At 48.7% G+C, this 25,000-nt stretch overlaps 1 protein-coding gene and 1 long non-coding RNA gene across 4 annotated transcripts in view; one reads left to right on the forward strand and one right to left on the reverse strand.

Moving 5' to 3' along the window:
• Window positions 1–456: 456 nt before the first annotated feature.
• On the reverse strand, window positions 457–1,399 carry LOC125957548 (uncharacterized). Its single transcript, XR_007469235.1, has 3 exons — window positions 1,238–1,399; window positions 952–1,152; window positions 457–878 (listed from the first exon to the last, which is right to left on the reverse strand). It is a non-coding gene; the product is annotated as an uncharacterized LOC125957548 (long non-coding RNA).
• Window positions 1,400–1,745: 346 nt separating this feature from the next.
• LOC125957526 (uncharacterized) overlaps window positions 1,746–25,000 on the forward strand; it is a 48,592-nt gene continuing 25,337 nt past the window's right edge. Inside the window, exons 1-2 of one of the 3 annotated variants that reach the window (XM_049690293.1) lie at window positions 9,146–9,451; window positions 16,461–17,152. In XM_049690293.1, coding sequence (XP_049546250.1) covers window positions 17,112–17,152 — 41 coding nt within the window. In that variant the 5' untranslated portion in view covers window positions 9,146–9,451; window positions 16,461–17,111. Of the gene's footprint in view, window positions 2,143–9,145; window positions 9,452–16,344; window positions 17,153–25,000 lie in introns of those variants that run through there. The other 2 variants (XM_049690292.1, XM_049690294.1) reach the window with 2 other exon arrangements.

Raw genomic sequence — 25,000 nt, forward strand, 5'->3', positions numbered from 1 at the left:
GACTTAAACGACAAACACATTAACGGTCGCTCAATAAAAATATCATTTTAACAATCATAGATTCCCTACAGGAACTGCTGCAGGTAAAGCAATACACGGAAACAAAGGATTGCGCGATAAGGAGGGCGTCCCACCGAATACGCTCGTCATGCGACACGAAACTAGTTCACTGCCTATTCTGATTCTCTGATAAAAAAATGCTTTTATTTTATTTTACTTTGTTGTTTATTTTGTTTCTGTGAATTTCGCAAACCCCAAATGAGTTTCGCTAACAGCTAGCCGATCCTAGCCAAACTTCCTTTGCCACTAGCAACAAACAGCGTCTTTTGCTGACAAGCTTCATTTCATGAACAAGCTTATGCAAAAAAGTGAGTCTGCATCAATCATATCGATACAATCATAAAAATAGTAGCTAGACAATATAGAAATATCGTTATCAAGTAGCATGAATAGTTTGAATTAGTTTTCATCCAGAATGGAAAAACACACCTATTATTGCATCATTTAATAGGTACTCAAGAATGATGAAGTTCTTGTATCTTTGAAAAAAATGTATCATAATTGAGGCAGCTTTGGCAACATTTTCTAAAATAAGTTGCTTGAGAACAAATTCCAGAGTCCTGACAAAGGATTCCTCGAAAACTATTTTTTCGTTGGAAGTCTTTAATTGCCCCAAGATCAAAAAGGCGAAACACACGTTACAGCACAATCAGGACGATTTGTTTTTTCCGCGCAAATCCACGAAAAACTCAATTCGTGACAGAGCATTGCCAGCAACGATGCGGTACAGGAGGTAATCCACGACCAGAGCAAACTGTGATCATCAGCCACATGGAAGAAGGATAATGATCCTTGATTCACAGTCGTCTTTAGCAACCCTGAAACAATAAAGAAGAAGCATATCAACGAAAATGTTCAAAAGGCTCCATTGTGGATCTTTGCGATACTTACGATGCGAAAGCTAAAGGGGTTCTGAGCGATCTTTCATCGGTTCCCTTTTTCGCATCGGAATAGATGCGTCTGTTTGGTCTTGGAGATCGGTGCATAGAAACGTTTTCATACCTTGCTGCATTCTGATACAAAGCATCATCCATCAGCATGGCTTTGCCATGGCCAGTACATCATCGGCCGCAGGAGTGGATATGTCAGGATCTTAAAAATCACAAAGCAAGAGAAAAGGGAAATATTAATAAAGTGTCGTCTGAAAGCATTAGCGTCTCGATCTTACGATACTCACGAAGCAAAGGCCTCCGGACACATTGCACTGGATGGCGATATCGTTAGTTGCCTGTAGCATCATGCGAATACAAAACATTCACGAAACCTTCCTCAAAAGGAGCAGCACCTCTTTCCGTAGAGAATATCCGAATTCCGGAGACCAGGATAAACAATAGGACGATTCGAGGATGCGAGGCGGATAGGACGAAAATAAATGAGTCCAAGTAGAGAGGGAGACAGCAATAGCTGGCGACTGACAGCATTATGCTGTCTGTTGGGTGGGAAGTGTTTATGCAAGCAAGTTTGACCAAAAATGGCTCTTAATAATCGTTTCGAAAAAGTTTATTGCCAAACTAGCTGTTTCTTTAAATGCATATTACGTTACCCCGTAATCAAAACGCGGTTCCAATTAATGTAACGCATGAACGCCAACAGTTCCTGTCGCAAAGTACTCGAGTTTGGAGTTGAAACGCGGATGTTTTTTTTCTCTTCCAAGGGTCGAGCCTCCGTTTTCGCTTTCGTTCGTGGTGCCGCGAGGAGTGTTTTGGTTGCGTCGTGAAGAATAGGAATTTGTGCGTTCAATGGTGTGACTCGTGGGATCGCAAGAGAATATTCGAAAATTATGGGATTATTTCCCGACCCACCGCTGACGCCGAAATTAAAGAAGCGCCTGTTCGGTGGCAGCTCTCCGCGCAAAAGTGCCGAGGGAGGTGGTATCGGTGCGGGTGGTGGTAATAGTGCGGGTGGGGGTGGTTGTGGTGGACCGGCAGGAAGTGGTGGCAGTGGACGCAAGAAGAATGATGATCGCCGTAACCAAGGCGACGGCGGTGGCGGCGGCGGCGGCAGCCGGCGTTGTACCGCCGTTCGATCGTCCCCTTCACACCAGCCGCAGCAGCAACTGTCAACCTCCTGGGAGTTCATAAGGTAAGTACGACGACCTCCTCCAGCTCGCCTTTTTTTCCAGCCAAGAGCGCGGCAGAAGATACACCACCCAGAGGGTGGACTATGGCCGGGTGAACACATTAAAATCTCGGCTCCACTCTGGCTGGCAGTCAGGGTGCGTAATTGATATGTTTCTCCAGCATTATGCTATCCAATGAGGCAAAATATATGCTTTATGTAAATAGAGAGAGAGAGAGAGGCCATCGACAAACTAACGGGCGGGGAGGGGCATCGTTAAAATTTAACGACAACCATTCACATTCCATGCTGTCCCGGGAGCGGCTCATTCCGGGGTTTGGAAATGATAATCAAACGGGGTACGCAACCAACCGGGCTGCTCGGTCTCCTAGTGTCAGGCATTATGATGATCAAAGCTCAATCCCTGCAATGTGGCCCCAACATGGGAGTCAAACGCAGTACCGCAGATTGCCGATACTGGCCCAGACTCGTTGGTGCCTCACGTGCACACGAGGCTGCTGTATTGTGTGACTTGGACGTGCCTAGGGCTTTTGTCGTTGTCATTTGTATTTCCACTACCAGCGATGGTAGCCCCATAATAGACACGAAGCCACAGCAGCTCCATTGGGCTGCTGCTGCTGCTAGTGGAATCGATTTGACCGAGATTTATGCTCTGCATACAACATTCCGTGGCCAAAAAAACACACAACAACAACACAATCCACGCCGCTGCGTGCAAAGTCTATATTTCGGTTCGTCGGATCACGCTTTTCCTTCTCTGGCATTTCAGTGGGTTTTCCGGTCCCGATCTAGTAGTCGCGGCGCGCCGTGTCGCGACCGATTGCTGCGGTAATTTATGAGCTGGGCCATAAATTTTGATTATTTCCTTATTGTATGCACGAACGGCGACACCACGCGGCGGGGCCACGCGAATAGCGACGCCAGACGCCCCAAATTTGCTTGCGCGGTCGAAAGTTCAGCGCGAAAGTCTTGAAGCAGGTGCCCCCTACGCCCGGGGGCCAGGTCGCGAAAGGTGAATGTGTCATCAATTTGTAAACCCCTTCCCCTCGGGAACCCCCTTCTCCACATCGGAAACAACTGTGAGACTGTGAAGCACGTGATACGAGGATACGCGTGTGGCATCGATGCGTCATTTGAACTTTGGGTAATCACTTATCGTACCCGTTAGTTGCCAGGTTACTGCTCCGAGAGCTTATCAGATTAAAAACCCGGAGGGTCTGGCTTGTGAAATATCAGTCTCCAGCCCTGAGACTGTGCCGTGGTGACGCTGATAAGAACCCGGATAGTACACGTCCTTAATCTCGTATAATCCCGCGCGCTTAGCCCGATTGCTTGAATCTCAAACCTCCTTTTTTCGAAGAAATTATGTTGACGCAGCAAAAGTACAGCTTGCATTCCACCGTACGGCGATGACCAACTGGTAGATCCTCGAGAAAGAGAGCACACAGGAAACGTGAGAAGCAATAGATAAACAATCGCCGGCGCGGTGAACATTGTAACTTCCGCGTGTAAGCAGACAGCAAGTATTTGTGCAGCACTCACTTCGCCGCGAACTGAAGTTGATGGATTTATGTAACTGACGTGCGTGTGTGTGTGTGTGTGCGGGCTATTCTGGACCCAAACATCGCTCGCCATAAAGTATCGGATGGCACACGGCGAAGAACATGGTCGGTGCTGTTCCGTTTGTTCCGGGAATTTCGGAAATCTTAGTATTTAAGGTGAGACACGGTATACCGTCTCCTGACTTGAGCTCCTGTCACTCGAAACACGTCGACCGGCGATAGAATGACCAGCGTAGTGAACGAATTAGTTGAAGGCCGGCCGCTGAGTCGAGTCCAGAGACAAGACAGATAAACACATAAGCAGACCACCAGCAATGTCCATTGATTTCGGTTTGCTTTGCCTGCAGAACTGGGAAGCTGGATCAGATTTCAGGGGAGGACCAAGCGATTTCGCGGATCGCGCTTCTTTGGGGCGGTCGATCAGACGGCCGATCAGACCGTTAAAAGGGTCCCCCACCAAAGGGTGTTTATTGTTCAAATATTGTGGAACGTGGATTGGTCCCAAAAGTTATGCGCAGAGCGAGCATCACAGCATCAACTCACCAGCACTTCGATTGCGCCACACACACACACCTCTCAGAGGGAGCTTACACACCAGGGAGATGACGAACGGGGGGTCGAGATTGTAAAGTCGAGCGAGTTGGGTTGGGCAACCGGTGGCGCGCTCTCACTGGTCTAGTTCTGGTTCCGTTGCGGTCAGCAGAGCACAGCACTACATTACACGCGTCACATTTCAACGTGTGGTGGCCCATCCATCGCGTGTGTGTGTGTGTGTCGGTGTACCCCAGCACCAACCAAGCCCAGACAGACCAGACCAGCATGGACCAGACCAGAGTGTCCCTATATTGCTTCACTGTCGTCGTCGTCGTCATCGTCGTTGCCGTATGTTCTTTGAAAGCAAAACCGCAGATCAAACTATTTTGCCACCGAGCGCGCCGCGGTGCGCATTGAATTACGCGATGTCATTCGGAAAATCTAGATCGCCACCCTCCCGGGTCCCAAACGGCCTGTCCCCTTTTTCCCACCGCTGTTTCAACCCCTAGATCGCTCCATGCCCCAGTGAAGCGCGGACCTTTATGGTCCGCGACGAATTATGCTCCCTTGAGGTGAGGTGAGGATGCTTTTATGATGAGTAGAGGCAGAGCAGCCGCAGCAGCAGCAGCAGCAGCAGAAGGAGCACATATATTCACGCTACACACTTTGTGGTCAAACGTGTGACGAATGTGAAGAAATGTTGTTCTTTTTTGGGGCGGAGAAACATAGGAGAGCATAACAAATTGTGTACTAGTCGCTCGCTCGCTCACATTACTCATGAGCTGTGGCCTGGCCTGCGGACCTGCTTGACATTTGTAATAGCGAACCTCGCAGAGGCCTGAGAACAAAAAAGAAACTGAGCAACAGCGTGTGTTTTGCTGACTCCTGGGTCTGGGCCTGGGCCTGGGGTTGTTGTCTGGGGCTCCACATTAGCTGGAAGCAACATGAGAGCCCTTCTGCTTATGCCTGGCTTATGCCGAGGCTTGGCTCCAGTGAGTGGACTTGGTCCCAATTTTCGAAGGCTTCGCGCGGCTTCTATGCTTCGTCTGCGTAGCTCGGGGAGGGCAATGGCCACACGACAAATCACACCATCGACACCTGCTCGCTGGCTCCACTCCAGCGAAATTGGCGAAAGGTGGTGCGAAGCTCCCATCTGCGTCCTGCATTCCGCTCCTCGCTTGTCACTCGCTGTCAGCGCTCGCGACGCCAAGACACTTGCAAATGAGGAGGTGCGTTCCGTCCCGTTTCGCTCTGTGTGTGTGTGTGCGCCGCCCGCCAGTTATATGCTTTTATGGCACAAGAGGTCGTGGTACGGTGGTCCCGTCGGTGGCGGCGGCGCATGTCTCTCCATTATCGAGCACCTCGGCGACGCCGCCGTCTTCGATCCTTGTGCACTTCTTCTTATGCTGCTGTTGGTGCTGCTGCTGCTGTTCCATGATAAGGAACGGACCGGGAATGGAGGACCGACCCCCCACGAAAGTACCGAAATCGAACGCTGGAACGCAGAAAACAATGGCAAAAAGGGAACGATGAAGACGGCGACGAACGGCGACGCTTGGAAAAGCATGTTCCAGTTCTGTGCGTCACGCTCGAAACCCCCTTAGTAGACTACTTGCTTCGGGATTTCATTTCCTGTCCCAGAAGCTGGCCTGCCCTGGTCTGGTCTGGTGTGCCACACTGTCTTTACGGCTGTTGTCTTACGGGGCGATTTGTTGTATTGGGTTCGTACTCTTCGTCGCCAGCCAGCCTGACGGACGGACCGGACGGGCTGTTGATATTAGTGCGCGTTGTGGTGTTGCACCGGAACGCGATGGTCTGGCACAGGTACCGAGGGTTGACGCCAAACGGGGCGCACAGGCTGAACAAGCAGAAGGTTGGGATGTGTCGCGCGTTAATGAAAGCAAAGTGTTCCGGTTTTGCTGCCAAGTTTCTAGACAGAAGACGACCAAGAAGGGCCGTCTGCGCGGAGCAGCTGTCGGTTGATATACTTCGATTGCACAGACGACGTCGAAGACGAAGTCGAAGGCGCACGATGGCGAATGGAATAATGATGAAGAAGCGGAGCTTTTCGGTGGTTTTTCGGTTCTGCTGCTGATGTAGTGGCCGAAGACGACGCTGTTCCTATCTGTTCTGTCTGTGTCGGTGCCGATTTTTAATTTGTCCAATCGAGACGAGATAAAACGAACGAGCGGAAAGATAGAGAGAGAGAGAGAGGGAGCTGCAGAACGGGGTATTAATAAATGCATCGGGCCTGGATTACGGAAAACATTTGCTGAAAACCATGGCGAGGCAATTTGGCAAATCCCGATAACAGGAACCTGATCTCTCTCTGTGTAATGGCCGCCAGTGCAAGGTGGTGGAATCGCGGAGTTGAAGATCGAGGGGATTTTAAAATGTTCTTTTTTTATCCAAACATTATTGCATCGCCCTGGACCCTGGAGAGCGGTGCTTTCAAATGAACTGTGCCGATGCACGATGGGCGAAATGGTCGCCGAGGTTTTAATATGCGGAAAGGAGGATCGAGGCATTCGGAGGCACGGCAGAAAGAAGCCACCCAACAGGTCAATGAATCCTCTCACCTCGGTGGGCACGGCCAGCGCGTCGTGAGTCATGTCCGGTGAGTTCTGCCCGTTCTGTGCGTTCGCTGAACCCCGGTCCAGGGTGTGCCCGGGGCTGGAGCAGCCCACCATGGCAAGGAGAAATGATTTCTGGCTGGCAAAGCGTGTGGTTTGGTGGTGGGTTGTTGCTGTTGCTGTAATGTCTGGTTTTCTGGATTTCGAAGCCATCCGCTGTCGGCTAGCCGGAGCCTAGCCTTTGGGCGCAGACCAAGAACGATCAACCTGGTGGTGGTGGTGGTGATGGTGGATGGTTGCCATGCTAGGGATGAATGGAAATGATTTTATTCGTTTTTTTTTTCGGCCACTAATTGGGGTTTAGAGGTTTTCAATTGGCGTGCCCGGCAGCTCGGGTGTTCTGGCTCGGGAGAACGGATTCTTTGCCTCGCGATCATCGGTCGCAACCGGCGTCCCCGACGTGGCGCGGAAGTGGCCACCGGTGATGGACGCCGTTAATTAGGGGAGACGAATGACTCTCACCTTCCGTCTCGGCGTTTGTTGAAACGTTTGTGTTATGTTTGCGATGCTTCCTTTTCCCCCTGGACGAATCTGATTATCATTTTGGGTACTATCTATTGTCAGCCGCGTTTCATTTGCGTTTCAATGAGTTGTTGGCTAATTAGGCGGGTCCATATATCGTCCCTTTGTATGGATCGTTTTTCATTTTAGTGTAGAGTAATTAAAACTAAATATGTGGTAGATTTGTCTGTGTTTTGAACGCTTTCTGATGGAACATTATCATAAATCGCTTTTGATTATTCATTGGTCGGATGCATATGGAAAGATGTTTCATTGCACGTAATCGGTTAAACATATTAATGAGTGTGTTTTCAAGTGATAAGATGTATATTAAGCATGGCCAGTAGACCGATGGCAAGAGGATTTCATCATGTCTTACAGAAGACAGTAAATGAAATGATGTAATGCGGAATTCATGACTTTCTGTTTGTTGTACTCTTCAACGATACGTATCTGATAATCCTTTTTTCTTAAACATAGCTTACCAATTCATCAAAGAAATTTGGTAAACGATGTTCGCATATTAAAAAATGTATGATCATGTACAGCAGTTTAACATCTGAGACATAAATCTCCTTTAAGCAACTCTGCAATCTTTTCATCATTCCAATATGTTGAATGTTATTAGTATGCTAGAGCGTGCTAATAAATCACTTTTCTCTTTTTCTTGCCATCAAAAATGTCCATAAACTACAGATAGTTTGTCATGGATAGATAATCGGTCAATAAAACTATGTTGTATTCGTAAGTAGCCTGAAATGGTTCTTTGGAATCTTGTTTTATATTAAAGTTATCTTGTAATTGAAACTAAATCATATCTTTCACAAAGCAATGTTATACGGGTTCTGAATTTGAAGAGCCTAAGCAGGAAAATAATATATTAATAGAATGAATGGATCATCATTAATCGGGTTCGATCGGCGGCCGAGAGCAGATCTAGATAACTCAACACTATTGTAGGTTTTCTACTGTAATTATGTACGGGGTTTTCAGAATTTTATCAAGCGAACTTAAACAGTGAACTTCAGTTTTGCAAATAAGTAATAAAAAATAATTTAAGAAAAAATCTAGCTCAAGCAATGTGTTGTGTTGCATCCCTTCAACAATGCCCCTTACACAATGAGTTTAAAAAATCTCAAATTATTCTCTTGGATTGGCTTATAATTACGATTGAATCATTCTTCTTGGCCGGTTCCCCCCCTGATCGTAAATACTGTTAACCTATAATTCCATTCCAAGAAAGCACAACAACTGATAAGCCGTGCTGTGATTTTGATAGCATCGCTCTTTATCAGTTGCGATGTTTAATTGGGCTGTGAAACCCGACGCTCGTTCGACGACACTCTCTCTTTCTGAGAGGTGACACATTGTTTGTCACAACGTTTCAGATGTTTGGCTGCGTTATTTTTAATCAGCCATTGGCATCTGGTTCTATTCATAAACTGAACCATAAACGCAGCTTCTCAAAAGATAGTTTGACAAAATAACAAACCCGTTATGATCCGCTAGAGCAAAAAAGGCAAACAAAAACCTCCTGATCCGAGCATAACTCGAGAAAGAGAGAGAGAGCTATTGCCATGTTTTACTCTCTTTAGCGAGAGAGAACGAACTCGCTGTTCCTCGCTATGCTCTTTATGCTACGCACTCGGGTTCGCTCTTGTTGGAGAAAAAGGTGCGTTCGGAGTCTCTACTGCGCCCAACTCTTTCGTCTATACGCATCGCGCTCTCTGCATCTTCTCTGTCGCCGACCAACTCTCATTCAACAACGGACCGCAAGGTGAACGTTCGCCGAAGTTGCGAGCATTCGCGTTTATGTTTTCGATGCGGCCTCATCGTTGTCGTCGTCGCTTTTCTCATCGCCGCCGCGCAGCCGTGTGTGTTTTTATTTTGGTTTGATGTCCTTTCGCCGTTCGCCATCATCATCGTGCTTTGTGTGTTTTCGTCGCAGAAAACCGTCGTGGGTTAAAACGGGTTCCTGGTAGCGCCGTTGCCCGAAGAAGACACCACCCTGCTTTCGGTGTCCCCGCGTTCGTCGGTTGACATTTTAGTCTCAAAAATGTAATCGAAGTGATGTGCCTCAGAGTATGTTTCTCGATTGTGTACGTTGTTGTTTCAGGGTGCGGGTTTTATTATATTGGCCAGCCTTCCCTCTCGTGATGCGTGCGTTCGTGCGTGCGTTCGTGCGTGCGTGATGTGGTGTGGTCTACGTGCTAGGAAAAGTGTGCCAAGGTTTACCGGGATTTTTCCTTCCCCGACCGAAATTTTCCCCCGAGTGAAGTCGATGCGCGTCAATGTGTTTGTGTATGCGTGTGTGCATGTGTGTGTGTGTGTGCGTAAGGCCTCAAACGTCCTTCCAGAATTAAACATGCAACATCATACACTGGTTGGCGACTGTTGCTAATGGTGGCACATTATGGTGCTTAGAGCCGTCGTCCCATGTTTGCTACGATGTTGCGCTCATTGCGAAGCATAATGATGTGCGCTTCTCTCGCTATGCTTGTGTGTATGTGTGTGTGTATGTGTTTTGATGTGGTGCAAGAACCGGAAAACTCGCGCAACAAAAATCATGATAAATGATAACGTTTTGCTGTGCTAACCATCTAGCACACAGCGCTCCAAATCCAAATCCCCAAAACCTAATCAGGACGATTGTAGTGAGTAATGTGCTGACACACGAAACAAGCGCCGAAAAAAAACCGGAGAAAACCCACGAAAGAAAAGCGGAAAACTGCTTCGCATGTGGTGGTGGTGGTGGACTTTGCCAAACAAATCGCCGACATCGCTTTCGACCCTCGTTTTAAACGTTTGGCATTTGTTTTTCCTTAATTTTTTGGACCAGCTACACCCTCGTCTGACGTGTGTGTGCAGGGTTGTGTGTATGTGTGTGTGGAAAAGTGCAATTTATTTTCGTTCTTCCACCGGCGGCAACATCGTATGAGGGCCATCCTTTTTGCTGGCCCCTTCGCTGACTGACAAGCATTTTTGCGTTTTTTTGTTCGGTTTTTATTTCTCGGGGGTTTCGCTTGTAACCAGCCGCCGCTGGCAGCCATCGTCAGCTTTTGTTTAATTTTACCACGATATCACCACCAACCATAGCGCACACACACGACGTTATCACAATCGCAGGGCGCCAGTCGTGGACCCCGCGGCCATTTGCGCCCCCTCCCCCCCGCCCCTCCCTCCCCAGCTCGATCCGTCAATTTGGATTGCGTGTCATCGTCGCGCACGGCGGCATGTTTTGTTTTCGGTTACATTGCCATTGCCATTTTACTTTTTCGTTCGTTCGAGGGAGGGTGCGAGGGAGGAGCTGGTGCTGTGTCGAATGCGCTCTCAAGGTCTGCGCGTACCAACCCCTTCGGGGACAAGGAGGCAAGCGAAGATGGCGGGACACGGGACACCATCGGCCACGGTCGGTTGACATTCGGCGACGATACACAATTGGCGTGTACTTCACACGCTTCCGGTGCTAATAAATTAGCGCTCGTGTGCGTGTGTGTGTGTGTATGTGTGCCCGGTTTCAATCGTGGGCGCGCTTCACATCGCAACGAGCGTTAGACAGACCGACGGTGTCTTGAAGGATCACGCACTCTTCTTCACTCTTCGAAGAAGTGTTTCTAGGTGCTCCTAGCCCTCGAGCAGTGGGGCTTAATTGTGGTTTACAATAGCCCCTCAGGACGGAGGGAATGTGTAATGTTCTTTGGAATGTTCAAGGAAGACAAGCAACTTCTTTCGAAAAAATAAATCAACGGATTATTGTTCGAGTGATGGTGATGTGCCTCGTGTGCAGATGTTCTTTAAATAAGCACCGGTGGCCATTTGAGTGTCTTTTTAATGAGCTTATGGGCGGGTGGGATGCATTTGAACTGAGTAGAATGGTTTTCCGTGCGAAGTGCATGTTGACTATTACCCGAACAGCATTTGAGCAAAACAGTTAAGTTTGATTAATTGCTTTGTCATACCATGGTGTCATCATATTCCCTGTATCATTTTTGTGTCTCTTTGCCTTTTATCTTATATATTTGGACACTTATTCGGAGTACAGATCTATTTAGCTGATCTACTACTTCTGAGCTTATAACGGTTTCTTACGATTTAATATACAAATTGTATAGAGGCTATTCTCGTTTCCTCTATAAAAAGTATATTAATATTTTTGTTTTTGGCTGTCTATGATTCTGTTAAAAGTGTTGTGAGTCCCATGCATTGGAGTTGTGTGATGTACAATTCTAACACTTCTATTTAAAGATTGAATTATCATCAAATTGAAATCACATATTTGTTTCAAAAATGAATTGAAGTAATTCCGTAATTAATATATCGTCCATCCAGGCGATAACATCCTTTTAAGGTGAGAATTTGAGAGATTTCGACATCATGTTGAATAATAGGTTCATCATGTTGGTTATCGTATTCTGCTCTGTCTGTGGCTAAAACGCAGTCTTTAAAAGATTGTTGATAATGTTCTACATTTCAATTATACCATTTATTAGTGCTTAATAGTACACCATGTCTCTGATATCCTAAAATATCGATGACATAATTTTTACACAGCACATACTTCGATTTTGTTGCGATGGATCTGATTCCTCAAACATATTCAGTCCTTTTTTTTCGTTTAGAATTTGCGTGAAGTATCCACTTCTTAGCTCTTTAAACGCTTCATGAAAACATGGTAGCATTAAAAACAGTTTTCATGATCGGAAATCGATCTATTCCTTTGATTAAATAAATTGTTTTATTTGTTTAATTTCATTTCCATTTACGAAAAACATTCAAACTCAAACAAATGATACAGTAAGATGGTCTTATAAAACCCAACAAACCAAATCAAAGCCCATACATCAATCGAAACGCGAATTGGGAGTTTGCAGAAGCGTTTTTAGTCACATTTGACGCTAGATAAACACCTCGTATCGATCTCTGTCTCGTCGAAACTAATCAATCGAACCCGCGTCCAATTGCTGTGCTGATAACGCAGAAGAAGCGCAGCAACAGCTGCTGTATGCCTCGCTCACCTCTTTTACCACCCTACTATTCCTCTCCCTCTCTGTTCTGACGCGTGATAAGAACATTCACACCGCGCTAATCCAATCGATCGGTCGGAGCACGTTGAGCACTATCTGAGTCATCGGGCGTGCACCCTGGCCTGACGGGCGACGGTTGCAGTGGCGTCACGATAAGCCATGCACACAAGGTGTCGAAATGGAAGCCAAACCATAATCATATGGTGGCTAGCGGATTGCGGGCCGCCACCATAGATCCGCGTGAGGGAGGGACCACCACCTCCATGCCGCGGCCGTTCGTGCTGATCGCGTGCTAAAGGTTACGCAAACACGCGGAGGAGTGGAGCAGAAGAAGAAGAAGAAGAGGAGAAGGAAAAAGAAGAGGAAAACCGCGACCGGTCGGTCGTCGCCCTACGCGTTTCGCTCGCTCGCCATTGGAATTGAGGGCAGTGAGTCGTGGGCGTCATTCAAGCCCAAGCAGCCAAGCCCAAGCCCAAGTGGACCACGGCAGATCGGGAGCTGGAAGTGATCCGCACCACCCGGTGGTGTGGGGTGCGCCGCCGCAGCTATTGCGCGATGCGCTTGTGCGTGTGTGTGTTTGCGAGGAACGCGAATCGAAACGCCCATGCTTTTCCGGCTTGAGCCCCGGTCCCCGAGGGTCCCGATTCATAAAAGGCCGCTCGAATTGATGCTACGCCAGCGAACTCCAACTGCAAATGCTGTGATGCTCTCGAGCCTTCCGCGCCAGCGCGCTAGCATCTGTGCAGTGATCTGTCCCCGTCCTTCGTCTGGCCGTGGGCTGAACGTGAAGTGCAAAGCCACAGCCACAAATACACACACACACACACACACAGTGCTCGTCGGTTGCGATCTCGCGTACCCGCGATTCGATCATGGTTTTATGTTTCGATCGACGATCTGGGCTCGATCTGGGCTCGATCGTTGGAGTAATTTATGTTGCACCTTCTGGTGGCACCCCAGCCCTCCCCTTTCTTCTAGTGGGTCCACTTGATGGTGGGGAACTAACAGTAAAAACCACTTGCCACCCGTTATACATTTATGCTACACATCTCATCAGCGCACAGACCCAGACACACACAGACACACACACCTTCATCATCATGAGATCGTGTGCTAGAGTGGGCTTCGGTGGGCTTATGGTACTGATGGTAGTGGGAAGTCCATTTTTTACTCAGCCTCTAGCCCTTTCTTCCCTTCGAAAGAGGGGATCATATCTCGGGAAAGCTCCTCGCAAAGAATCCGCTCCTCGATCGTCGTCGTCTTGGTGGTGGTGCAATAGGGAGAAGGGGAGTTTCTCCTCTCCTCAATCCTCTTCTCTATTGCTCCTGGATCCGTGAGTTTTCTTTCGCAACCTTCGGTGCGGTCGCTCCATGCTCCATGGGAGGGGAAAAACATGATTTCCGTACACTTGTTTCTTCTTATGCTGCATGTGTGGTGGCTGTGCAACAACTGCGAGTGCTTTCCCCCGCTTTGCACCGTACCACCGAGAACATTTGTTCACACATCAGGCACTAACCTGCCACACACACACACACACACACATACAAGCACGCACACACACACACTGCTGCGTATGAGGATGTTTTTTATGATTGTTGGAGGTAACATCACATCAGGTGTATAATTAAATTTCATGCTTGCTATACTTTCGGAACGTCCCCTTCTTCTCAAATCACATGCACAACACACGCGCTTCCCCCTCCCTCCTTCCCTGGAACCGTGTCATGGTTGATTCCCCTGCCATGATCGCATGGGTTGAAGCAGTGGAAGAGGAAGATGCTGTGCTGTGTGAGGTGTGATAGCCTCTTAGCTGCTCTTCGCGCTGCTCGTGTACACCTCAAATCGTGTATCTAATTGCTGCGAAATGAAGCCCCAACCAGTGGGAGCAGAGAAGATGGCAAGACTGTTGACAGCAGCAGCAGCAGCAGCTGTACCACCTTTGGGGAACGTGACAACCCTTGAAGACCGGGGAGTGTGTTGATTGGAAGACATTAGATGTAATAATTACGGTAATGCTCTAATTTTACAATAATCATGTTATCCGGTATTACGCGGACCGTTCAATGCTCTCCCCCAAGCCTGTCCCTCAAAATTGCTTCATTAGTGAGAGCTCACCTTCAGTAGTTTCGTTGTTATCCGAAATTGGACGAAAGGTTATAGTGGACTTCGAATTGACTATTTCGTCACGTCACGCCGCGCTTTTCACGGACCACTGGAAGTGTGTGTGCGTGTGTGTGTGTGTGCATTTAACATTTTAAAACCTTACGACACGAGCATTAAGAGATTAACGGTTTCGTATGGTTCCATCCCCGAGGGCGCGATCGACACTTTTGGGATGATGGTTTTTGGAGCCGTGCTAAGAATGACGTCACAACGTGCGCACGGCGGTCAAAAAGGCGGCTGTTGGCGTTGGCAAATGGCCTCTTCCAACTGTCCTCGGTGGGTATAGGACGTGTACGCTACTCCATGGTTTCGTTAGCCTGCCTGATACGTGTCTTGGTGGTGGTCCCGGACGATGATGTCGTGTGCAGCGATGTGGATCGTAGGACGTACGGACGCTAGTCAACCTTCCGGCCGTTTATGACGTCGTCGTCATATGCTCTGGCGCATAAGGGAAGTCGCAAAAGTCACCGTCCGTTTGGCATGCTCGGTGTTCGGTACGCATCGTAGAGCGCGCGCTTCCAACTGTTATAGTCCCCGCTATGCCACTCCATCCTTGCTGCTGCTGCTGCTGCTGCTGCTGGTCGCTATAAATAGAGAAGATACGAGGATCACATTTCTCATGCTGGCCTGGCGTGCGTGCGTGAACGCGCGTGGCGGAATGGAATGCGCGAATTGCGCAAAATTGTAGAGAAACAACAAAAAAAAACGAGTAAAAAAGATCATTGGCCACGCGTCGCTGGTGGAGGTTCATTATGAGATAGAGAGAAAAATGGCGAACTGGATTTGTGCGCGGTTCTTCTGCAGACTTATCAACTCGTGCGCGCCCGCTAGAAATGCCATTAGCTCAGTCCATGGAGGGCTGATCATGTGTGGTGCATTTGCTTTGCTAGACAGCAGCGCTAGAGCGAGCGAGCGAGCGATCGCGAGGTGAAGGGATTCGTTAATGGTGCATAATACGTTGCGCTGCAGAGGCCGATCGGTTGGTTGGTGGCGACGCCTGCTCGTTTGGAACTCCCACACGCGCAGCAGCAGCAGCCACGAGAGATAGCTAGAGCGAAGAAGAGACACAGAGCATCAAGCATCAGCAACAGTCGAGCAGCAGAGATGCCGCGCGAGTTATGCGATTCAGTTCCATTTTCCAATGCCATAAATTTGAAAGACACACCATGCCGGTTCGCCACAGAGACACTGTGAAGCACAACACCAGCTTCACTATCTGGTGAAGATCACTCCATCAGAAGAAGGATATCGCGAGTGCGCAAGAGCGACTGTCTCTCTTATTCACCAACGCTCGCATTCCCGCCGTACGTACGGTCCGGTTTTTCTGCAGATCGTCAAACGATCGATGCGATTGCGATGCTTGCCAGTTCCCTTCTCATGCTACATTATTTAGATACAGTTGTTACCTAGTGCTTTGCGAAGGTTAGTTTCGAGGGTTTCGCGGTTTCGAGGGACGCTGTGCGATGTGGGATGGCCACAGGGGAGGGTCTCGACGTTAGTCCGGGAGAAGGTCGTAGCACTCGCGTCGATAAATAAAGAGGGACACACACACACACCATCATGCACCACCACGGACGAGCCATTCTCACAGCAAATGATATAGAGAAACGGGGGCGTCGCGCTCGTTCGCTCGCGCCATGATTCTTGGTTCCAGACAGCGTGTCTGCGGGGTCCCCTTGGTGCGAGGAGCGAGTTCTTGCGTGCGTGCGTGTGTTGGGCGCCGCCGTGCAGTGCAGGTGGAGCGTTGTGTGCGAGTTGCGAGAATAATTTACGAACTGCAAGATACATAATCTAGGCGCTTGGCTATGGCGCTTCATAGGAAACCGTGTGTGTACGCGCGCGCTGTGTGCGACAGTAAATTGTCGGAAAGTTTATCTTATTTAACGGGAATGTTATCTTCTTAGCGCTCGTGAATGAATAGTGGCAGACGCAGCAGCAGCATCATGTTCGTGAGGGTTCGTGTGGTCGCATTACGCAAGTGCAACGTTACGGATGGCCACCGAGCTCCTTGAAGTTCATAAACTTTCATAATTGGTGATTGAGATTAACACGCTAAAAAGGGTTGACCACAGAAGGAAGGTGGTAACAGCAGCAGCAGAAGCAGGAGCAGCAGCATGTGTTTTATGCTACGATGCGTACCCTTCAGCAGCAGTTTGGTGGCTTCGTTCGTAGGCAATGCTGTTGTGGTGTGAAGAAGGTTTAAAGGTTGCAAAACAGGTGGCCAACCGATAGAGCTTAGCGCAAGTACAAGTATAAACGCATTATTCTTACTGCTCCAGCATAGTTAAAGCTGTCCAGTGAAGCGCTTAAAAGGTCGCGATTGTCACGGACAGAATAAAACACAAAGCAGGCGTGTGGGCTTATCTCGCGTTTCGTGGTGAATTCTGATTCGAGCAGTTGGTTAAAGCGAAAGTTGGTCTGCGAAAGTGTACTTCATCCGCGGTTCATGTTCCGCATAGCTATGCGCGGCCTGATAGTGTAGCGCTTGTCGCTTCTTCAAGTGTAGTTCCTCCAAAAACCGTGCACGCGCGCCCACGAGCTGAGCCTGAGTCAACATGTTGGGAGCCCTGAAGCGTCGATGGAGAACGACGAAAAGGTATGTAGAGTGATTTGATGCTGATTGAAGCTGATTTACTACACCGTTCACCGTCCGTGCGTGGTCGGAGCACCTTTGATTAACATTGAATACTCGAGTCGAATGAACGAAATCAATCACTTATTGAGATGGTGGCCGCTTGTCCTGTTCGGTGCGAGCGAGGGAGTGTGTCCCCGTGTCGAATGGCTACCGATCAATCGGCATCTAATTTGTATTTTATGGTTTAGCACCCCCCCGGCATGATGGTGCACGTGCTATCCAGTGCCGGAAGGCTACTCGTTAGGGAGGTGAGAAAGGGAAATGATTCGAAATGCAGTGTGTCACCCACCACCATCGTGGTGGCCTAACCTGGCACGTGATTCTTCCGTCCTTTTTGCTTGCTGGCCCGGCTGGCCCTTGATAGACGACTCGTCTAACTCACCGGGACACGGCTGGCTGGTTCTGGTTCTGAAGGACTGCCGTACACAATGGGACCCTTTACCGGCAGACGACGATCTGCGCCTAGAACGGCGAAAGAAGAACCTCGCAGCAATAGTAAAAGGTGGCGCAGCATTATTAAATGGCTCCGGCTATTGTGTAACGACGTCCGGTTCTTTCGGTGGTGTGCCTCGAGGCAATGTGAGAAGTGGCAAAAGCCAAAGAACTCCCTCTCTCTCTCTCCCTTTCTTTCTCTCTTTCTGCGTCTGTCTGCCTGTCTATTCATTCTTCTGGCTTTGGGCAAAATTGGAGCCCCAGACGACATGGTTACGTCAGACAGAAGGATATAGGTTGGACACCACCACCGGAGTAAAGCGGGAGCCAACGAGTGGTGTCGGGCCCCAAACGGTACGGCTATATGGCTATCGCTGTCAGTGAGTTCGACAAACTGCATTGCAATTTTACTCTGGGCTGGTTCTGTCTGTGTCTGTGGCCTGTTCTTCTTTCTCGTTCTCACCGTCCTCGCCTTGTTTACGCTCGGCACTTGAAGCTGTTCCGCAAATATTGCATTGTGCTGAATAGGGAATTAGGTTGTTTGCCAGAATCGCTGTGCGTTATGGCTGCTAGCAGAATGCAGAAGATCATTTCTGTTTGGCCACCAACCAGTTTTTGCGGGAAGGTGTGGGAAAAATGGAAATTTCTGAAAAAGCATGTTTGTTGCCGCACTTTTCAATTAAGTAAAACATAATACAGAAAGTGATAAAGTTCCGACCGTCGAAAGTGATAAAGTTCCGATGAGAACGCTTTTCAAATCGCGTCTGCGGATGGCGCAAAATGGAGCGTAACCGTTTGAGGGGGAGGGGTGGGGGGCATTTCCTTTGAGTTTGTTGCCCTTTTCTTTCCTACCAACAGCCGGACACCTAGGGACCGGTTGTCTCTCCAGGCTCCAGACGACTCCCGAAACCGCAAACCGGAATGACAAATGGTGCAATGTTGGTTGCTCGTCGGCCGGACAAGTTTCTCCTGCTTTCGTTCTTTCTTCGTATGCAACCATCATGGTTGGCTGGTTGGTTGCGATTGAGCAAAGAGAGGTAGAGAGAGAGAGCCCATCGTAGCAGGCGCAGCGAGCTGCAGGAAGCGAGGCAATAACGTCTGGTTTTCTGGGCTAGCGCCAACTACTCCAGTGACTTGTACGGTGCAGTTGAAGCATCAGAAGTACGAGAGAATCTACCCGAGATAACGGGTGCGATGCAGTGGATTGTCACTGTTGCTACGATTGCTGCAACTGTCTCGTCTGCAGGAAGGAAGACAGCCAGCCAGCGAGTCTCCCCCACACACACACAACCACCTCTTTGTCTGTCTCCTTATGCCAGCTTACCCGACATGATCCGTGGCACACTATCGCATCAGACAGCACGGCGGCCTCAGTATTCTCACCGTAGGAGAGATACCGAGCGCCGAGGAACCCCCGGAGGCTGACCTAATTCCAAGCCTTTCCAGGGGACTGCAATTGGTGCACGGGGCGAAAACGAGCGAAGAACGGAGTGGAGAATGCCGGCCTGGTTCGGACGACGACTAACCGGCCGACCAAACACATTTTACGATGATGAATCGTAATTTATTGTGGTTTTATGATTTGTTCGGCGGCACCACCATCGCATCGGTTCTTATCTGGCTCACGGAAACGATTATCATCTTGCTGCTGCTGCTGGAGCTGGAGCTAAAGTCTGCACTGCAAATTTACGGTGATGTTTGTCAGCCCCGCTTCCGCCACGTTTCGGTCGTCGGTCGAACAAGCGACAAGCATCATAACCGTTGTCCGATGGGAATGATTTGTCATGTTTTTGCTGGTGATTCGCGCGCGCGCGCGCGCCAACACTTTACGGTGGTGGTGGATGCTGCCAGCAACACCACTTTTCGATTCGATTTTTCAATAAAAGTTTAATTTTCCTCCGTTGTTCGGTGGTGGTGTCCAATCCGGTGGCGGGGGTAAGGCATAAAACTCTGCAAAAGCCGAGGTTCGGACACCGTTGGTGTTCACCATTGGGTGGTCATGGGTTTCGACTACGGGCTGTTGGCCATATTTTTTCTTCTTCTTTTACGCTCAGCAAAATACGGTTCTGGTGGAGGAATTCTGTAGTAAAAGTGTGCGGACCCGTGAGTTGATTAGCATTTATATTCATCTCGATCGTTGGAGCGATATTCCATCATTGTCGAAGTGTGGCATGATGCGGCCTCGGAGGGTGCATTTTTATGACATTCTTTTTTTTTTGGGTGGTTTTTGTTTGGTGGATTGGTTCACTTTCGTTTCATGGGACGGGTTTGGAATTTGGAATAAATTCAATTTGTTATAAACCATTTAGAGAGTTGAAAGGAACAACGTATTGGAACGGTCATAAAATATTCAAACACTCCAACCAATTATAATGAATTATGACAAGTTTAACAACGGCAATACCAAAAATGGAATCCCACATATTGCTGGACTGGCCGATTGCTAATTTCAATAAAATTGTTATTGGCTAATTTTATATAGTCCAGAAAGCATGGTTAACATCCCTTAACTTTGAAACCATATGTTGACTTCATTGAATCAAATTGAAATATCGAAAGAAATGATACTTCTATTTGGTACAAGGTAATAGGAATTGTAGAAGTAATAATAAACTGAGAAGAGACTCTCTTTCAAGAGTCGCTTTAAAAATGAACATGTGTACTCTAAATATTGAAAGGAAGATCTTAAGAGCGCCATATATACAGGAAAATTTGGGAGAAATGCATTAAAAAATGTTCAAGCAATATAAATATAACATCGCTTGCTTGCAAATTGCACTCTCACAATACCATCACTGTTTGCAACAACGAAGGAAGGAGATGAAAGCAAAGGTCTCTTGCTAATATAAACCTTGAAATAGTGCATCAAATCTAGAAAAAAAAAAACAATTTATAAATGACAATGCGCTAATTTGATATTTAAACACATATTAATGTCTTCCTCAAACAGAAATAAAAACGCAAATAGATGGCTGCTGTCAAAGAGTTTACATAAGCCCATGAATTAACCGAATCATGTAGTAAATATTGTAAAAGAAGAATAATGAAATAAGTATGAAATGACAGCAGTAATGGTATATTAATATGCTGGGGGCTACACATGTTTTGTTTCGCATTCGGAACCGTCTTCCATTCATCATTCGCAGTGTTCCAAGCATAAAGATTACAACATTCACCATTCCACCAAGATTGGCCAAACAATTTGATATTAAATGCTATGTTCGCATCCGTGTCAGCAAACATGTCGCCTGCTCGTACACGATCATCGTACACCCAGAAGAGCAGCAGCATATTTCCCCCCAAAAAACCGCGTGCTGTATGGTGATGTGTGGTAACGCCGCCGCTCTTCGCACCACTGACGGTGGCCGCGAATCTGTAAAGGCATTCCAGCAGCGCGAGAAGAGAATGTTGCAGCTGCTGCTTCCCGTTTCCCGTGCGCTTCTCGTGCGCTCTCGAGATTGGAAGATGTATCGTGTCACGTTTTGTGTGGCGTAAATTGTGAGCATATTTACAGCATCCGACGACGACGACGACGACGACGACAACATTGCGACATTCCGGTCGAACGCGATCGCGCGCCAGGGATAAGAACACGCTGACGCCGATGGCCACCCACCACCATCACTGGCACCAACTAGTCTGGAACACTGGGAGGGCAGCGATGGGCAGCAAAAATAAGCCTATTGTTGGGAACAGAGAAAAGAGAAACGTCAACGATGTCAAAGAGCCACGATGTCCTCTGCCACTACGGTGCACTGTGGTGTCCAGTGAGTTAAGTGAATATATTCCGGACCAGATCTCTCTCTGGAGAGGCGGGGCGGGCGTGACAGACGGAAGAGAATGGCCACGAAATGGCCATACCATAGGGCGGCTTCGTTCTATCCACCAATAACAGTCACTCCATTCACTCTGCTATAGATGCTGTCGGTTTGTGTCTCTCTCTCCACATTTCTATTGGCATTATTTAATTTGCTCCAGCATAATGGAAGGACGGTGGGGAAGGGAATGATGCTCTGGTAGGAGTGGGCCTCGCAATTTGCCTTTTCGGCCCGAGCATTCTGTGCCGGAGCATAATCAGACAGCCGCAATCAGACAGGTACGACGAGCACGATCGATCGTTTGGCAGATATAGCAAATGGCAGCGAAGTAGCGGAGACTGCATTTTATCGCCTTCTGTCGCTGCTGCTGCTGCTGCCTCTGCTGCCGGCTGGTCCCTCAAACCTGGAACGTTGTTGTCGATGCGATGCTACTAACTTTAGTCCGGGTACCGTGTGCTGCTGGTGACGGTGACTAATTAGTGCAGATTGTTTTGGGCGGTTTTTATAGATATCGACTGTCGGATTTACGATACGACGACGCCTGGCTCTACGTCGCTACATCGAGGATGTGTGGAAGTGGGAGCGAGTCTAGGATTAATTAGCGAAGGAAAAATCGTTCCACCTCGCCGCTGGGACCTCCACCTCTTATTTTATTCTATTCTTTCGCCGAAATTCTCCGGTCGGAAACGGAGCACATCACGTTTTGCTACCAGTGCTGCCCGGTGGTAAAGGTTAGATCACCGAACCGAACCGAAGAAGGCAACGGAACAGGGAATCAACAAAATAGGATTCCCGCTCCCACCGTGGACCACGCACCGTGAAGTCGTAAAGCATTTGTTCGTTTCGGCTTTTTGTTGATGCGCCAAGAACAGCAACAGTCACGCGGGAAGAAGAACAAGGACCTCGGATTCGGTACCGCGCAAAACAAAAAACACGCACACACACACAATGTTACAACAACACCAGAGTGGTGGCGGTTGCTGCTGTTGTGTAATTATTACAAATAGCTTTATTTATGGAGGCAAAGTTTTATTGGAGATAAACCTGGAGGAGTGCTCTCCCCATTCCACAAACGCGCTGGAGTCTAATTAGATGATGAGTTTGGTCGCGATGTGATGAAGTAGAGAGAGAGAGAGAGAGCGAAGAAGAGGTGTGCACGAGAGGTTCGAAAGTGGGTCAGTGGCAGTGGCAGTGGTTGGTATGTTACAGAAGGGCTTATCCAGGGGCCTTGGACAGAAAAAAATAAGAAGAAGCAATGCAATCCAGCACGCCGTCGACTGTCATATAATACTTTTCGTGTGTGGCAATCACCTTCTGCTACTTCTTTCCGATGGTACTGTCTTCTTCTTCTTCTCCTGGAACATACACACAAATGTGTGTGTGTTCCCCGCCCTGAACCCTATCTTGGCTTGTCCAAACCCGGAATCCAAACACACACACGCCCCTCCCACAGGCGACGTACCAAGTTTTAAGCTCTGACTCCAAAAAAGCACGGTACGACCCCATCAAACATTGTGTGTGTGTGCGCCATAAAATGGGGCCTTTATCTTCTCGCATTGTTTGCGTAGCCTAGAAACAAAATAACTCCCGCACATGCCAGGCTGGAGCGCTGGAGTTGGAGTGCCCGTCTCCACCCTGGGTCGAACTGGGAACTTATCCAGAAATTCCGACGCCTCCGGCACCATATCCGTTGGCGCCACAGAATCAGATCAGAAGAAGCAGCAGTAGGTGGAGAAGGTAGAGGCGTTCGCAGTTTGAAAGGGTTGGACCAGAGGACAGGGGAGAGGTACCGAGACGGTGGTACTGTTCCGTGATATTGCATTGTTCCACCAAAAAAAGGGAGTGAGGCCCAAAAAAAGCCCCAAAATCCAATGACCGTATATCGTTCCAGGGGCATGCCAGCGCACACTCTCGTATGACCGACCGATTGCGTAGCCCTCTAGGCACGCCGGTAGTACTCTCGTCGTGTCGTCGTCGTCGTCGTGACACACATTTTTGGCCAATAGTCAAACAATCTGCTGAGGAAAATCGGAACTCGACGCTACAAGATATTGCCCATAGCATCGTCGTCCGTATCTCAAGTATTTCTCCAGCGTCCATGCCCGTCAGTTGGTCTAGTTGGCCGTGGTCCTCCATCCGGAACATTCCTTGCTGACGGGTGTTTATGGAATTTGGGAAGAAAAATAAAATTCTCGCTCACGCTTCACACGCTCTTTTCGTCGTCGTCCGGGGTCTGGGGCCAAAAAGCAAAAAAAAAAAGCAGAAATGGTTTGCTGACGACGGGCACCGGAATGTTTGTGCGGCCATATGCGTGCGCACGCCCTTCACCATTGTTGTCCTTCATGAGTTTAGCGTTAGCGCTTACCCAACCTGCTCGACCTCTCTGGACGACCTCTCTGGAGTGAGTGTGTCGCCGTGGATCGTCGAGTTCTCCGTCGTCCGTGCGTCAGCTGTCAGGCGTCTGTGGCGTCGACGAAGGAAGCGTATACCGGTGCGCCAAGAAGGGGCCAGATGAAGGGCATGTTGCGTAAAAAAAGATTCTTCCAAACACTGTTCACCTCTCCTCTCGGACTGTTCTTCTGCCGGTGCTGCTGCTGCTGCTGCTGCCGGTCGATCGGTTGGTTCTCAAGAACCCACCGAGTGACTCTCCCGGACGACTCGCGCGAAGAGAGTTATCTCAGTTATAATTGATGGTATTTATAGCTTTTAGAGAGCTCCTAATGGCCATGGTCACGGTAAGATGGTGGTGCGAGTGTGTCTCGCATCATACACTTCTCCAACGACTCCACTGGACTACTACGGGAGGGACCGGCGCCGACGAGACCAATGGGGCGGTATGATAGAAGAGAAGGGAGGGGAGCAAACACTCATCGAAGATCTTCCCATCGATCGAGGCTTTGGATCCGTTTCTTAAGCCGCTTCTTCAGAATTGATCCCCGGCGTGTTTCGAGTTCGACTTCGACGGCGTGAAGTCACTTTTGCGCGTCTGTAGATGATGGGCCTGCCGCCGATGTTTCGTGCCAGCCGTTCCCCTTTCCTGGTTCCCTGGTGTTCACTCGAGGTTGAGATGGAATCGCGAGAGTTTCGGAAAGGGGTTGAAGATGAGTTTTTCCTTTCGCAACCCCCTCCCAAAATGCCGACCGCGCGGCAGATCGGTGAGGTGGTTTTATGGTGGACTCGATTCCCTTAGCACCTAAGGGAGTATCTTGCACAACGATTCCCTCTCTCCCTTTCTCTCTGTTTCTCTCTGTCGGGCTGTTGGCAAATGGTTGGATTGGTTCCGCATCCGAAGCGGCTGAAGTGCACCCGCAGGAAACGAATAAATGACTGATAATGCCCGGTTTGCCCGGACTCTCGGTGGTGGTAGAAGGAGTAGGAAAAGTGGTGGCCATTTGTGCTCTCTAGCACAGCCCTCTTGTTATCGATAATTTCGTTTGCAGTTATAATACGTTATGTTGGCGCCCTCTCTCTTTGTCTCTCTCTCTCTCTCTCTCTCTGGTCTTTTTCTACGCTATTAACCAATTTGGCGCCACCGAAGTAAGGTAATGGCGGGAGTTGA

Source organism: Anopheles darlingi, chromosome 3 (assembly GCF_943734745.1).
Source record: "Anopheles darlingi chromosome 3, idAnoDarlMG_H_01, whole genome shotgun sequence".
NCBI classification, from domain to species: domain Eukaryota; kingdom Metazoa; phylum Arthropoda; class Insecta; order Diptera; family Culicidae; genus Anopheles; species Anopheles darlingi.